This window comes from Apteryx mantelli, chromosome 17, assembly GCF_036417845.1.
Source record: "Apteryx mantelli isolate bAptMan1 chromosome 17, bAptMan1.hap1, whole genome shotgun sequence".
NCBI classification, from domain to species: domain Eukaryota; kingdom Metazoa; phylum Chordata; class Aves; order Apterygiformes; family Apterygidae; genus Apteryx; species Apteryx mantelli.
Window position 1 is genome coordinate 16,611,136 of NC_089994.1, and position 16,824 is coordinate 16,627,959.

At 45.2% G+C, this 16,824-nt stretch overlaps 1 protein-coding gene across 1 annotated transcript in view; it reads right to left on the reverse strand.

Moving 5' to 3' along the window:
• KDM2B (lysine demethylase 2B) overlaps nt 1-16,824 on the reverse strand; it is a 116,830-nt gene that overhangs the window by 69,976 nt on the left and 30,030 nt on the right. The window contains exons 5-6 of the mRNA XM_067306752.1: nt 7,401-7,494; nt 6,349-6,502 (exon numbers count right to left, since the gene is read on the reverse strand). Of these exons, the coding sequence (XP_067162853.1) occupies nt 6,349-6,502; nt 7,401-7,494 (248 nt within the window). The remainder of the gene's footprint in view (nt 1-6,348; nt 6,503-7,400; nt 7,495-16,824) is intronic.

Consider the following 16,824-nt stretch of genomic DNA (forward strand, 5'->3'; position numbering starts at 1 on the left):
TTAAAAACTAAAGCCAAGAGCAGACAGAGCAGTCAGGTACAGCACGAGCACACAGGCTGGTGCCAATAGCTCGGAAAGGGACCCAGCCACTATTCAGGGGTCCAATATCAGACGTACCAGACCTGTCCTGTATGTAATTCACAGCTGTGAAACGACCTGAGCATATGCAGAAAGCTCTGCACTGCATTTAGAGTGAGACCTGAGCTGCTGCACGCGTGACAGCAGAATCCTCTGCACGTAGGCATCGGCTGCTCCTAGGGTCACCTACCCGAGTAAATCAGCTCAGAATTTATCCCTCATCTCTTTTCCTCCACACTGGCACCTTTACATACGAACCACCTTGGTTTTTGTTTACAGTATAAAACTCCAACCAGCAAAATTTGGCAAAAATTACCCCCCTAAACTATTCTCCTCTCCTTGGGGGATCATGTGTAGCTGCACGTTTCTTTCAGGATCCTCATTTGATCGGAATTAAGTAGAGCACCGTAGAGGAACAGAACTAAAGCTGTCACCTTCTATCTGAAAGCAGACACTCAAGGCAAAAATTCTCCTCTCTGATCCTCTCCACTGGTCTTCATCACTTGGTCCCTAAAGGTTCCACGCATGGCGCTTCCATTAATGCCAGTGGAAACTCCTGAAGTGGGAAAAGCAAACAGCAACCAAAAATAGCCAGGCAGCTTTGCAGCCCTAGCGCAACTCCCCGCAAAACATTCTCCCAGTCAGATTTTAATAGCCTGTCATTCCCCTATATGCTACCTTCTGGCCCCATTATATAATAATTTATCACATACTGACTGGCACAGCAGAGGTGACCTAGGACCACACACTCATAATAAGCAGAATCCTACCGATAACCACTGATACAGTATTTGAAGCGTCCTGAACCCTTCCAAATCACTGCCTAGAAACTAGCATACAACATCTCTTTTCGTCCACTTCCTTTCCCAAAAACATTCATCAGAGAAAAGTCATTATTTCTGCATTTGACTGAAAACAAGAACTTTGGAGCACTCTCGTGTTAACATAATAATCATCGCGGAACAATGAAAACATGTTGTTAGACTGTGGCTCATTCTTCATCTCTCAAGAAATTAGAGAGATTATAATAGCATCTTTCCCTATGAAAGGCCCCAAAGTGCATTACGAAGAACATAAAAAATAAAGTAAAACAAGCAGTTTACTCCTCAGTGGAGCACTGCCAGCCAGGTGAAATACAACCGCTACAGAAGGGCGCGCAGCAGCTAGCTTCTTACTCGCGCAAGACTCGTCTGAACAGGAGGCGGACAGGAACGGCAGGTCCAGTTGGCAGCAAGTTACCCTGTCTGGATTTTGATCATGGAAAAGCCTAACAAATCAGCATCACAAAAGTCTTCTACAATATCTAATGATTAAATTATTGGAAATTAAAAACGCACAGTGACTTCTTGGACCATTGCTCTATGGACCATGAAGTGGCCTGTTACTTGGCCCGTCACTGTGTGATTTGAAGAACAGACAAGAGCCGATCAAGATGGCCTGTCTACCAAGGACTTTTTTTTCCTTTTTAAAATATAGCTTGCTATGCTACCAGTTCACACACGTGACGTTTCGTCTCGTCAATGTATTTACATTAAAACTACCTATCTGGAAAGCCTACAGTGAGAACAGCTATACAGAGTCAAACCAAAAGCATATCTAGTCGTGACCCCACTGCCTCTGACAGCGACCAGCAGCAAAAGATCAGAGAAGGAGTAAAAGAAAAAGGAGATGATTAGAGTAATCCTTCCTTAGTATTAGCCTGCTCCTTCTGAAGGAGCCTGCAGTATTTGTGCAGGGCTTTCTTGGCCCAATCACACCACAAACCATAGAATCTAATCATATCCACCGTACATGTGGCAAACTTCCTTTGAAGACAGCAAAACTGGTCTTCACAGAGAGAGAAGAAAATCCATGTCTATCCATATTCTAGCAGACAACAGTATCAGTAACTGCTTGACTTCACCTCTTCAAGGCCCATAATCATGATATTCTGACTTCACAATATTAACAGAGACAAATACTGCAAGACAAGTTTTCCACAAGAGCCTACTAGTTGGCCTGCTTCTGTGGGTCCCAATTTTGCATGTGCAAACACTCTTGAATTTTAGGCACAAGAGTCTACACCAAGCATACAAACACGCACACAAGAAAAGGTCTTTTTTTTTTTTTTTTTTTTTTTAAGAGAGATCTGGCAGAAAATTGAGGGGAAAAAAGCAAACAAGCCTAACATTTCAAGCTACTGCAAGATGTGGACTGTAGAGGACAACAGGGAAGGAGGGGAGGGACCAAATCACTGTCAGAGTCCCATCATTTACAATCAAAATGACATATTCAGCAAGATTACAAGACTCAAAAGAACAAGTGGACCGACATGGGATGAATCTTTCATTTTGCGTATGTTTAGTTTTGAACTTAGGTTTAGGTAACAGTAAAGTTTAGGAGTACACAAGAGGAACCAAGGTGGTGTTCAGAAAAATCAAGATAGGAAGGAAAGTCAATGCATAAAGCACCACTGGAAAAGTAAGTGTAAGGACAGAAGTAAAAGATGGTTTACAGAGCATAAAGATTAGATTTGCAGGTGAAGGGCAAGGGGGGAGAGAGAAAGGTTCCAGCTGTAAAAGGAGAAAAATACTTAAATTTGAAGTAAAAGGGCAAGCACTAAATATATTCAAAAGCTGGATAGCACTTTTGCATTAATTTAGTGAGCAGTATTTCAAACAGGCTGCAGGGGAGCAATCAGTGAGGAAACAAGTGGCTGCACATAAGCCAGAAACAAGTGGCTACAGTAACCCTGAGCTGTAGAAATCTGAGGGCTGATGCCCAAACACTGCCTCAGTATGTCCCTAACACAGTGATAAGAGATATCTCAATATTTTCTCCACAACCAACATCACAACGGACTCCAAACACTTCCATTCCACGCATCCTCCCCACAAGTCATCATGGGACTCGCGCACTATACAGAAGAAAGCTACAGCACAAATAATACTGGACAAGCTCCAGGTTTGATTGTAACTGATAAAATTTTGTTGTTTCTCTGCTAAGACAATAAGTGAGCACTGAGGTTACACTCTTCCTCTCCTAGATCATCACAGCTTACACCTGGAAAGAGAAGAACTCTCTCTACAAAGCATTTCCCTTCTATTTGGCAGGTGGGTCAGACAGATATGCAACAGCTGCTGTCCACTGTATTGGAGCAAGATGTGTTACCTTGGCTAAATTTCATCTGTGTCGAACACTTAACCATATGGAAGATTAAACAGTGCTTGCAATGACACAGACAGTGCAAAAACCCTAGAGTCACAGCATTCTCTACTAAGGGCTTCCTGAACAAGGACAAGTTGTCTCCAAGCCTAGGGAAACAGGAGTCAGACTTCTACAGAAAAAATCATCTGCTGACAGTGGTAGTTACTACGGCTTCCTCCCACTCTTGAACCTTCAGCTGTTTTAGCATCTTGAATCTACATCTGGCTATAAACCTCAGCATGGCACAGAATGGTAGATTTCTCAATCAACAATGCTGACATCAGTTTAGATGATTATAGTAATGGAAAAGGCCAGGTTCCTAGCTGATTTTATGACTTTAACGCAGACTTTACCAGAGCTGATCATCATTGACTCATCGGTGGGAACTGGCAAAGTGGGAGGTGAGAGCTTGTAACGGTGCATCACTTGTTTGGAGAAGTCCTAAGGGGCCATCAGGAGCACAGCTCGGCACCTGGGCAGGGCCCCAGGCACAGTATCTCTCAGAATCCCAGCCTGCTTCCCCCCGTCCCACATACTTAGGTCCTGAGGGACTCCTCAAATACTGCAAGACACACTTTGGTCTACAACAACTCACTATGCTGATAATACTTTGTTCAATCTCCCCTTGATACCACAGCTGTGAACCTGCCTCTGTCAGCGCTTTGCAGGGTTAGAACCATGGGTAGAAATTAACTGGTTTAAATTTAATCCTGAAAAGATGAAGGCAGTGTTGCAGAGGAAAATATCCCAAGGCCCTGGTGAGCGTTACAATTATGCCGTCTGTAAGAATAACTCCCATTCTTGTCCAAGCAGTTTGCAGTTTCAGAGATTTACTGGATCTACTGCTGATCCTGGATTCTCAGAGAAACCCTCCATCTCCCACAAGCCTGTGATCTTACTCCCTCATGTGCCTTGTGTACAGTCTTCTCTGCCTACGTCATCCTTACACTGGGACAGTATAATAGCATTCCTAGGACCACCCCCAAAGACGACCTGAAAACAGGAGCACAGCAGGATATTTTACAGAAAAGGTCCTTCACTGAAATTTTCACCATTCTCAGTCCAGCTGAGCACTGCCTACATCACCCTACGCTTTCTGAGGCCAGACCTATATTCAGAAGGTATTTTCTCCATGGATGACTAGAGGCTAGTTAGAGTTTATCAGGCTCAACCAATAAGGTATGGGAGGCACACCGGTTTTAGAGATAAACATTACTGTAACCTAAAAATTATGAACAGTTATTAAGTACACACAAAACACACTCAAACATTAACTAATATGATACTCACAGAAACCAGAGCAAAGAGGTTAAAGGACTTGAACTGTTTTACAGGACTATGCTTAATTTGCTGACATGAAACATCTTCTAATTAGGCATTTACATACTTAAACTAATTTAGAAATATTGTCTTTTCACATAAACAAAAAATTTGCCAGGAAATTTTCTGACAAAATACAGCAGAGCAGAAACTCTGGAATCCATATGAGGTGCTTAAGGAGAAATTATTCATATATGCCTTTCAAATATGGCATGGAGCCGAAAACGGCTGAGATACTGGTTTTTCTGTACATTGGGCTTTCCTAAGAAAACAGAAACTACAGTCAAAAACACATTTGGAAGCACTTCACTTCAGGCACCATGTTGCATTTGTGCCCTGTATAAGCTCCCACAACTTGCTGTATTCCAACTGCTGAGCATGACTAAACTAACATACAGAAAGTCTTATTCGTAGGAGGCTGTTCACAGGGGAGTGAAGATAAATAAGAAGATGCAGTAACGGGATCTAAGCAAACAGCACAGGCACATTCAAACACCCAGTTCAAACAGTAACAGCACATTCTGACCTGCTTCAAGGGAAGACCTAATTCCTTTAATGGATTAGCTCCTCTACCCTCACAGCCATTTTGCCTGTCACCTCACAGGCTGATTCTTACCAAATACTTACCAAATGAGAAAATTTGTGGCTTTCAGCTGACACCAGCAATGCTTCCTAGTTAGCAAGAACATTATCACTGCTTTCTTATGACCCTGCATTCCCTCTGTCTTCAGGACTAAAAAAACCACAAGCCTCAAACAGAAAACCTATCTCCACAGAGTAATTTTAGAAGCTGAAGAACAACCAACATGTCTTTCTATCAAGTAAAGAGGCTACCAATATTTATTTCCCTGGTAAGATCAACTAGAAAAAGGCAATGCACTATATCATTATAAACAAATTTATGGTCCCATAATAGAGAGAGCAAAGCCTGGTATTATCTTAAATGAAGAGTGTTACTGACTGCATGATCCTTAATCCAATTTAGGCCAAAGAAGAAGGGCTGAGGCCACCAACCCTCAAAACAGCAACTATTAGGTTGCTTTGCAAGAAGAGCCTGAATCATGCAACACAGCCACTGAAGTGGGCAGTAGAGTAAAAATGAAGTGTGGCTGGGCTACTGGAAGATGTCCAGATTCAGCACCATCTCCATCAGCAGAAGTACTGAAGAGTTATTGCAATAAAATAAAGTTGTTCCCCCAAGAACAGCCCTGAGGGAGCACAGTCATTCAGCACAGCACCTGCTCTCCCATGTATAGGAATCTCCACTGAAGTCTGTGATGGAATCAAGACCCACCTCTGGTTAGAGGCAGAGGCAAAGAAGTAGGTTATTGAACTGCAGGTGAAACCTGCCAGAAGAGGTCACTGACTTTGGTCATTGAATGTATTTAAGAACAGTTATATCGCTGAACAAGAAAAACACAAAGGTATTTTTTTCTGAGAAGGCAAAAAAACAGTAAAAAAGTCATAGCAATTCTGATGAGAAGTTCTCAACTGACAGTCCCAGAGATCCAAGTCCTCTCTGTTTTTCCCTGGTACAAAACAAGTGATCACTGCATATACTTTCTCACCAGTACATTTCTCATCACTTTGGATGGGACAATTTCTGGGAAATTAAGCCCATTCAGTCCCTAGCCTATCTTTTGCCACTGCAAATAAAGAGGCCAACAAGGGGTTTAGACATGAAGCACTGTTTTACAGACAAGAACTGTTAGACAGGAACAACAATTCCAGTGATTCCAAAAACAGCTAGTTAACAAGAGATACCTGAAGGAATGAAGAACGTATAGCCTTGTTTCAGCTCAATTCTTTGGCATCGTTCCACCCTGTCTCCCAGAAAGATATCACTTTGCTTTCCTGAGAGAACCCATTCTTCATAAAGTTCTAGATTCTGCAGAGTAGGCGGAATCAGCCAGAAGATCTAAAAATAAAACAAAGATTTAACTCTTACCAACGGTAAACAAAAATAAATAGCTGAGAAGTTCCAACAAGGTTATCATACATCAGGGAAATGAACACAGCACCAATAGTGCTTTCTGCATAAAATACGTGTTTTCCAGGTGCTGTACACAGAGGTCCACAGCAGACAGCAGCAGCAATTAGTACATATGCTTGAAGTGGCAAGATAACAGTCAGCTGTCATATCGCTTCCATGAAACATCTTATTCAAAAGACGTTTCCACAGAGTTTATTTTCAGTTGAAAATAGCGTGTTAGTATACTACAACTTCACCGGACACATAGATGAGCAATATTTGTACCACAGAGATGTTCAATCTGCTGTATTTATTTCAATGCCTACCATACCCTATCCACACTATAAATGGGAAAAGCGATCTAAAACAAGGTCCTGAATGTAGCCATATATGCTGTATATTTTAACATTTCTGTATCCTGCAATATTTCAATTCAGGTATGTGTGCATGTGCACACTTAAAGGAACTTGGAATCTCTAACGGGAAACTGAGAAGCTCTAGCTACAGAAGGAGACTTATGAGGGCACTCTGACCCAACAAGGGTACACACAGCCATGTACTCACTGCAAGACACTTCCTACACTATGCAGCAATAACAGGCGTGAAATCACCACCACCACCAAATAATACATTAGGTATTTCAAATAAATTATTTGTTTGCTTCATATAGGGGAATGGTGTTCTTCTAGTTCAGCAAACTTTACGTGCATCAACAAAGCTAACTGAAATAGACCCATCGCTGACCAGCAAAAGAAAAAAAAAATAATGAAAAGAACGAAAGCAGCCCCTCTTTCCCATAAGAGTTGCAGAGAAATAAAAATATCAAACAACAAGGTTCACCTACCTTCCCCCCACGGAAAACGTGATACCACACTGAAGTGCCACCAAAATCAATATGAAAATCAGTGAAGCATCCTTTCACACTCATCAAACAGTACCTGAAAACACAGTGAAGAACAAAAATGAATCAATCTGAAGCAGTATTTTTCATGTCTTAATGTGCAGAGATAACTGCATGAGTGATAGCACTTCCACCAATTAAGTTTTTGCATTTATTGTACTGCTTTTTGCCTCATGAAGTAACTATAATTAGGTTTCTGCTGGAAAATACATATCTCCAAGTTTGAGTTTGCTATTCACACATCTGGAAGGAAAGCTTTCAGAGTTAAGGAACGGAAAAATAGTAAAAGTTATGTCTTCAGAAATATTTCTTCGGCTACTGCCTACCCCCAGGGTGATCTGTTTAATGCTCTCCTTCACTGCTCGAGAGACATAACCTTCACCAAAAGTTGTACACAAATTGCTTCAAAGACCAAAGTTTTCAAAAATCCAATTTGCTTATAAATCTTCCTGAATGTTCATTACCTACTTGCCACCAATGCCATTTTTGCAAGAATTGGGGGACAGAAACCTCATTTGGCAAATTAACTCTTTTTTGTTAACATTTCTAGGCATTTCTGCATCAAAATACATAAAGGAACCAGCTGGCAGCACTGCAAAGTATCAGATCCACTATTCTTTTTACGCCTTCTTGATTCAGGTTTTCAAAGCAGTTTAAAGTCAGCCCTGCTGGGAAGATCTACAAGAGCTCTCGTCTCGCTGCACGCATCTCCAGCCTCCAGCCACCATCTGTAACTAATGGCCGAATCACAGCCGCCCTTCTCACTCTAGGCACCTTTGCAAACGCAGGAAACACACACCACTTAACCCACTAACCTCTTTTCCTTGTTCCGGTCGCCGTTTCATGGCTTTTTTGGGGGGAGGGGGGAGGCGGTTATGGAAACAGTACCGGAAAGGGATTTGAGGGGAGGGGGGGGAAAAAAAAAAAAACAAGGGGAAGGAAAAGCGGTTTCATTTAACTGTGTCTCTTTCTCATCACATGCAGGTAGAGAATCTCAGCAGTATGCAGACGGCGTGCAGGAGTCCCTCCAGATGATAGGCTGGGAAGGGCCTTACCATGTGGCTGCGGACGGCTGGCAAATCAGGGCCCCCGTAGATACCGGAGAGCCGCTGCCTAGCAACCGCCTCCAGGGCCGCGGCTGACAGAACGAGACGCAGCGCTGTCACGAAGGCGGGCGGCCCGCGGGCCCCGCGCAGCTCCCGTGCCTGCCTCACCGCCGACACCGCCCCGCGCCCAGCGACGTGCCTCTGCTCTCGCCCGCGCTGCATTTTTTATTTTTATTTTTTATTTTTTATTTTTTTACCCTTCAGGAGCAGGAAGAGAGCTTCTTCTGCCCCTGGGGTATTTCAGATGCTTCAAAAATCACAGCTAGCCGAGAAGCTGTCTAGACTTCTCAGTACGCCTCGTTTCAAAATATGAGTCCTTCCCTCCCCAACACATTTTTTTTTCATTTCTTCTTTTATGTTTTCTCTACCAAGATGTTGCTGATTACAAGTCCGATAGACGTAAAGAACAATAAAAGAAGCCCAGAAAGGAAGTTTCCTTTCCTCAAGCCGGAATGCAAAAAGTCCCAGACTGAATAATTGCTAATAAAACAAAAAACAACTTGGAACGTCTTAGGTTGTAGGCAGCGTTGAGTATTAGCGGTTCATCTTGTTTTAAAGTGAAAAATCAAATCCTTACGGAATCCATTATTTTCAGTTTCCAAAAGGTCAGATGTGAAATATATCACATTAACAGAAATTTTCTAAGACAACGATACCTACCTACAATTACCCATTTGTATGAAGGTATTCTGAAAGAGCATAAGTGGCCTTGCACTAGCCAGAGTTTTATTCAATTCTTTAATAATCAATAATCTAAACTTGAAGTTGCTGATTTGTTTCTATTGAGAGAGGAAATACCAGGATTAAATTCCTCGTCAAATCCCAAGCGTTCAAAATTTATTTTTGTGCCTGAGCAAACACCAAGGCAGGGATAACCGTGAACACGCAACTCTTTTTGTTTGGTTTGTGTGCTTCCCTCTGATTTCTTGAAACTCCTCTAAACACAACCATTTCCATTGCAAGAAAGGTGGTTTTAGTGAAAGACCAACATATGGTGACTAATAAAAACCTACAAAGCATTTGGAAAGGAAAAAAAAAAAACAGTTTTTCTTTCCATCCACAAATGAGCCATTCCATATTTAATTTCTGCTGTCACCCTAATGGGGCTGCTTTTGTCCGGCACCAGCGGCGAGCGAGAGGCTCGGGAGCCTGCGACGCGATCCTCCGCCATGCAGCGGTCCCTCGCTGCCGGCCGCGGGCACAACGCCTTTGCATTGACCTCTACGGCTTCCTCTTCCAACGTGCACCGCAGTCACATGGGCCGCGCAGCCCCACGCCGCGGCCGGGCGCCCACACTGCTCCGGCCACGGCCGGCGGCTCCTCAGCGCTAACAGCTGCTAACCGGGGGAAGGATGCAACTTTTTTAGGCTTTTCCGTAACAAAGCAAAACGACAACAACAACAAAAAAAACCATGCACAGCATCCATGTTGAAAGAAATCAAGCGTTTGCATGGCACCATACGCCTCTGGGGCACAGCTCTGCCCTGCGCGTGCTGGGCCGCAGCAGGCAACGCGGGTTACGGGGACCCCGACCCCACCGAGGATACGGAGAGGTGGTTGTGCCAGAGCTGAAAATACAGGCGGCCGCAAAAGAGGCCCCAGCTTTAATTTTTTTTTCACGACGGCTGCCACATCCATTCCCTGCAGACTTCACCTCATCTCCCCGCCTGCCCTCGGCTAGCGTTTTAAAGCACGCGGCTGCCTGCACCCTGTCGGGGGGGGGGGGGAGCTTCCCTTCCCCACTGCACAGTGTGTTTTCTGCTCTCTACTCTCCTGAAACCGCTCAAGTTGATGTATTGTTATTTTGGGGGAAGGATCTGTGGTGTAGGGGGGGAGGGAGGAGCCCCCCTTTCCCCCAAAAAACCTGAGGAAAATTGTTAGTTAGCGAAATGATGAGAAGAAACATGGAGTAACCTGCAAACTCGCAGGGAGGAACAAACACAGAGATCCCCCAAAAAGAGAGAGAGAGAGAGAGAGGATACAAATGAAGATTATGCAAACAGGGAGAGCGGGGGGCGCACGGAAACAACGCGGAGCCCCCGCTTCCCGCGCGGGGGCCGTGGGGCTCGCCGGCAAGCCCACAAGGCGCTGGCCGCGCGCGGCTCCGGCCCCGCGGGCAGACAAAGGCAGCGGCGGAGGCGCCGGGATGCACGCGGGCGCGCGGGGGGCCGCAGTGGCGCGGCGCACATGCACGGGAGCTCGGGGAGCCGGGCGAGCGAGCGCGCGCGCGGAGGCAGCGTTACCCTGAGCGTGAGCTCCGCGTCTCTCGCCAGAGGCACCGCGCGCCGCAGGGCTCTTATTCCCTCTGGCATTGCGAGGGCTCCCCCGCCACGGAGCTCAGCCCCTAAACCACTCCCAGACCCCAGCAGAGGCTTCTGTTTTCCGTTCGGGCCAATGAGGAAAGTATAGCTCGCTCTTCCTTCCTCCCAGGAGCAGCGCCGGCTGGTTGAAACCCCTGAGCCTGAAACCGAATACCCCAAGCCCATGAGCCAGCTGCAAGTGGCAGGCGCAGGCAGAGGAGCAGGCCCCGCTGGGGGCGGCCGGAGCGGCGAGGGCATCTGCCCGGGGCCTGCCCCATCCCGGCGTCGGGGGGCTTGGCCTGCCCTTCTCCGAGGCCCCTACTCACTGCACGGGGAAATGGGAGCGGGAGGAAACCAGCAGGAAGCCATAGCTACCTTGGGGCGACTGCTCACGCTAACGGCCTGCCCCACACCGAGCAAGGCTCCCACGCAGGGGCCCTGCAACTGAAAGCCACAAATTACGCCCGCAAGACAAAAGAAGCCATTGTCACCCAGGAGACGGGGGGGCCGATAGAGCTGCCGGCCCCTTGGGCCTCCCCGCGCCGCCCCAGCGGGCTGCCCTGGGGGAGCGCCCCGGGCCTCGGCCTCCCGCCGGGGCGAAGCCGCCCCGGCCCCTCTGCCCCCTCGCAGCCGCCCCGCGGTCCCCCAGCTCTTCCCACCTGGAGGAAAGAGGAAACGCCGCCTCTCCACACCGAATAGCGACCGGCCACGAAACGCGGCGCGGGCACGGGGCGCTCCACAGCCACACACCAGGCCTGGCTGCTACCCCGAGGGGGTTGTGATCCAGGTCAGACAGACAAAACCACCACACGAGAGATGAGAAACCCCGTTCTCTGCCACGCACCTCGCTGCGCACCGCCGATTTTGTAAAAGCAACCACGCGTTGGGCTTACGGATCAAACTGGGGCCACAATAAGCAAGCGGCAGCACTTCCCTCGCCCCCATCCCGTCCCCTCGTGATGGGGGAGCGCGAGGCTGCTCGCGTGGGCGGCGCAGGTCCGAAACCCGAGCGTTCCTCGGGGATGCACACAGGCACCTCGCAGGGAACCAACTATTTACATTCCTGCCATTGGATTTTGGCATTAACAGCCCACATGGAGGAACAGCAGAGCTGCACCCAGCTACCATTTCAGGCTGTCTGCAAACCTCGTTGCTACAGCTCACATTCAGCTAGCGCTTGAAAGGTTACCTTTGAACTTTAAGAACTAAGAGGCCTCTTTTTTAATTGGAAGCTTAAATTTCTGAGAAGGCGGCAGCAGCCGCGAGGAAACGAACCGAGCTGCCAATCTGCAGCAAAGCGGCCCTGTCTGCCCCACGACTGTGTTGAGCCGGAGCAGCGTTTCGGTATCTGTGAAAATGCAACTCATTTCTTCTTCTTTGTGACACGGCTTCTTAGCTTTAGGCTCACCACACACTATTTTAAACGCTGGTGTTTATTTCCAGCTAGATGTGTGACACTGCGAGTCCTCCAAGCTGTATACAAATGAGGATTTGAGACTAATGCATCGACTTGAAGACATTAAATTTTATTTGCTGTGTTATCAAGTTTGAATGAGTACTTTTGCTTATTGGTCTAATTTTCATGTACTTAATATATTTATATAGCAGTTTTGCATCAAAAGCAATTCACAAGTGACATACAAACTGCATATGAGTATCACACATGCATAAAACAGCACCAGGTTGTGCTGCGGGACCTGCGAGCTCCCTCAACTCAAAGGGCAGTTTCTGTCTCCAGGGGCACACCCTCAGCTTCTAATTAGACCACAGTACAGCAAAGCATTTTAGCATCTGTTTAAATCCATTCCTATTTAGTAAAGGAATGAACAGAAAGGAATGGATGGCTGAATTACAGCCTATAAGAGGGAAAAAAGGGCTGGCTGTTGCACAGAGTATGGTAACAGGGCAGCATCCTTCTGTGAACAGATAGATGTTTCATAGAGGATACACCATCCTTCTTAACTGAAGGACAGCAGTGATACAAAGACCAATTATAGCAGTGCTTAGATATTGTAAGTAATAGGGAGAACCTTTAAGAGAGGAAAAAAAGGTGTTACCGTAACTGCGGCTTTCATTTTCATTTGTTCCATAATGCAAACTTTATCAAGTTGTTAGAAATGCCTGTCGCTATTTCTGTAGCCATGATGTCTTGGCAGAGTTGCTGTTTTACTGCCACTGCTTTGCAAATAGTCTTGCAAGGCTAACAACGCAAAACCTAGTAAACAGTCAGAGAGGAGTCCCATAATTTCAGCAGGGCTATCTGATATGGTAAACAAGAAATCAAATTAGTACTTTTTTGGTTTGGTTTGGGTTCAGCTGTATGCAAGTTGTTTCAGTCCAGTTTGAATTTAAAGAGAGAACTAGATGTGAGCTGTTTTTGAGCTAAATAAAAAATGGTTTTGGTGCATCTTGAAGAAAGGAAGCAGTTCTAAACCCGTTCAGTTTCCTTTTATCACACTGTTTCCTACCTTTAGGATTGCAGTACCAGAGACATCTGAGGTGACAGAACAAGCTTCTGCCCCTGAAAGCTGATGTTGTAGCAGCCCTACCTTTTCCACTTGCCTTGGCTTCCAGCTACACAGTGCAGTGCTCTCCCTCAAACCCACTTGCAAGCTCATCAGTCCCTTTGCTGAGCTGATTTATCTCACTAATCTGATAGAAAGTTGCAGGTTTTATTTGTCTTTGGGAGGGGGAAGGGAAGAGCAAGTTAAATCAGCTCACAGATGGGTGTGACAAATGCTGGAGTTAACACAAGGCAAATAAATAAAAACTTATACCCAGGGGCATGTAAGAGGGGAGACAGGAGGACAGGCTTCCTGTTCTTGGTAGCAATGAGCTACTCTGCTCACCCTGTGTATCGTGTACTTGCACCTCCAGTGAGCTGAGTAAGGGGCTTGTCCATGAACCCATGGCTATGAGCTGTCCACACTCCTGCACTGTGCTTTCCCTTCTGCCAATACATGCATTTATAGAGCAATGCGATGGCTTGGATGGCCTGAAAAGTAAACAGTTTTTCTTCTTTATTTCTGGGTTGATTTTCATCCAGACCAGTCCCCTGCCCAGTTTACTCTGCAGCTGCACTATGGCATGTTCTAGCAACGAGGATGGAAAAATGCGTGCGTGGGACTCTCCTAGCAATGAGGATGGGACAATGTGGGCACGGGACTCTCTTTTTTCAGGGGCAATGCCAACTTGCATCAGTTTGAAGGTTGTCACACCACAATCTCAGCCAGTCATGCCCCTAATTTCTCATGTTGTCTTATTGCCTAAAATTGAGAGGTGGTACTTTGAAACTTTTACATATTTTTGATTTAAACTGTCTCCCCACTTAATTCCATTTTCTAGGGCTCCTATTAGGTAAGTAGTCATTTACTTACAGACAAAAAAAAAAAAAAAAAGGTAATGAGGTTAAGTTAATGGTGCAAGTCCAAGTGAAAGCCAGGGCAGTCTCCAGTGCATCTAGTGCTCCTAGTAACCGAACCAGCACAGCAGATGGAGCGTTCTCTAACTTCATTCCCAGCACGGAACTTGACGTACAGTAGCCAAGACAGACATTTGTGTCTGGTAATACCATCTGTGTCTGCAAAACCACAACGCTTTCACTGGAGTGCTTTTTGTTTGTAGGGAACACATTAATGGTGGGTATCGCATACTGCAAACTCTTAGTATTATGAGAACGCTAAGAACAAAAAAGAAATGAAACAATCCCATTTCTGAGTAACAACAATCCATAACAAAGAATATGAGTATTGGTGTTTTGCATAAAAGAATGGGCAGCATGAAACAAGTGACAGCACTGACATTTAGCTCCACCATTGAACACAATCTCTTTAATAAGGGCTCATGCCCTCTGGGTACTCACAGCAATAGTCAAGACTAGCATTTATACAGGAAAGGGTCAATCTGAATTTCCAAAGATGGAGAAAGGTAATCTCTTGAGAAGTTCATCTTTAAACTGGACAAGTTCATGGAAGAGAAATCTCTTGAGAATTACTAAGCACACAGAAACCACTTTCATCTCAAGAAGTCGCTGCCCAAACTACATACGGTTGAAGCTTGGCAGACTATTAAGGAGCAATATCATTTTATGCTCACCCTGTTCTTACGCTCTGCCCAGAGCATTTATGACAGCAGGAAAGAGCAGACAGGTTACTGAGCACCAGGGATCTTTGTCCTGATCCAGTACAATTACTCCCGTGCCCTTAAACTATCAGCGTCCATTATGAATTGAATATTTGCTACTTCTTTAGACTGACGAGGTTTTTGTACTGCCAATGCTGTAAATCAGCCTTCCCTGGCCTTTATGCTACTCCAGCTATTACTAGCATTATCCTTATACCTTCTCACTCCAGCCACATCACCCTTGCTTTTAACCCTCATGCATGACAATTCTTCCTTTCCCCCACATCAAACCCAAACTCTGTTTTCACATTTCAAGCACTTACAGTCTTTCACTATTTTCACTCTGCCTATCACATCTAGTAGTTTATCAAGCTGACAACCTCCACCCTCATTCTGCCAGTGACAGCAACCTCAATGGCTACGTGTCTGCTTCTTCATCAGGCATCTCCTTCCTTTCTCCCAGGCCATCCCCCCCAACACGGGAAAAGCTCCATGTCAAAATCTGTTGAATTGCTACTTCTTTTAAATCCCTCTTTGAAACCTACCATCTGGCATTTTATGAAGCAAGTAGTGAACTGCAAGAATATACTCTGCTTTTTCTGCTAAATTCAGTTAGTCATGTTGTTACCTTATTCTTCTAAATCATCTCTGTCTTGTTCTGTTTACTTGCTGCATTTTTTTCAGCATCTGGAGCATGCCTGCTCTAGGAAAGGGACCGTCTTCTTTACTTCTTACCTTGTACAATCCATGAATCCCGAAGCTCTGAATCATGATTCTGTTTCATAGCTTTAGCATATTGTAAATAAAGTATGTTATTTAGTAGACTAAGCAACTGGGAAACAAGTTGCCTGGCTTCTATTTTCTGCTCTGTCACTGCCTGATTGTGTGACCTTAGGCAAGTCACTTAGAACATTTCCAAACCCATGTGTGAAATTTGGCACTCCTATCCATATCTAGTTACGCTAACAAGCAGCTTACTTTTTCAGAAGGATAGAGTATCTTTAGCTTCCACTGAAATCAATGGTACTGAGCACATCACAGCACTGGGCTTCCCCACGATGCACGCAACAGAGTCTCTCATATTATGGGGACTGGTACCTTCCAAAATGTTTATTTTTACAGAACGAGGGAGTAAATGCTGCATATCACTTTCTGACTGCACACTCCTCTTGTATATGTTAGTACCAATCTATTTTAGACATTACAGTTTGGAAACAGTTCTGAGCGATTTGCAAAACGCTAGAGGTCGGCTCAACAGCAGAGCTTGGAATGCCGCCAGCGTTAGGTTTGGCCAATAGAAAATGCCTCCAAAACACAAACAGCAGTTAAATCAACTTAGGACTTCCAATATTACACGGCATTCAACTGCCATACAGGTCAGCAGCTCTTATATCTCTAATGGTAACTCCTGTTCCAGTTGTACTAATTCCCATGAAAATTACAATGCGTATTTTCAGCTCCCCCAAAACAGTTTTTCTTTTTTTTTTCCAATCATCATATAAAAACAGCTACAAGTAAGCACCCAAACAGAAGGAAAAGTGAGGTTATACTCGTCCACAGACTAGATCCAAGATAGGCAGAAGCAGGACAAACTGTCCTTCTGTCTCAGATCTGCCCTAACTGGGTCCTCTAAAACAAAAAAGCCCAGTCTATATAGTCAGTCCAATCTTTGATCTTGCTGTCGAACAAGTCAACAGGAAAATAAACTGGCATGAAGGCCAGTGACAGAGTTTTCAGTGGAGACATACATCTATTAAAAATGGATTTAAGTGTTCAAGTTCATTTCACAAAATGCCCCTCAGCTAACAACTTTTCAGCCATTAACAGTTTGAACCCAGG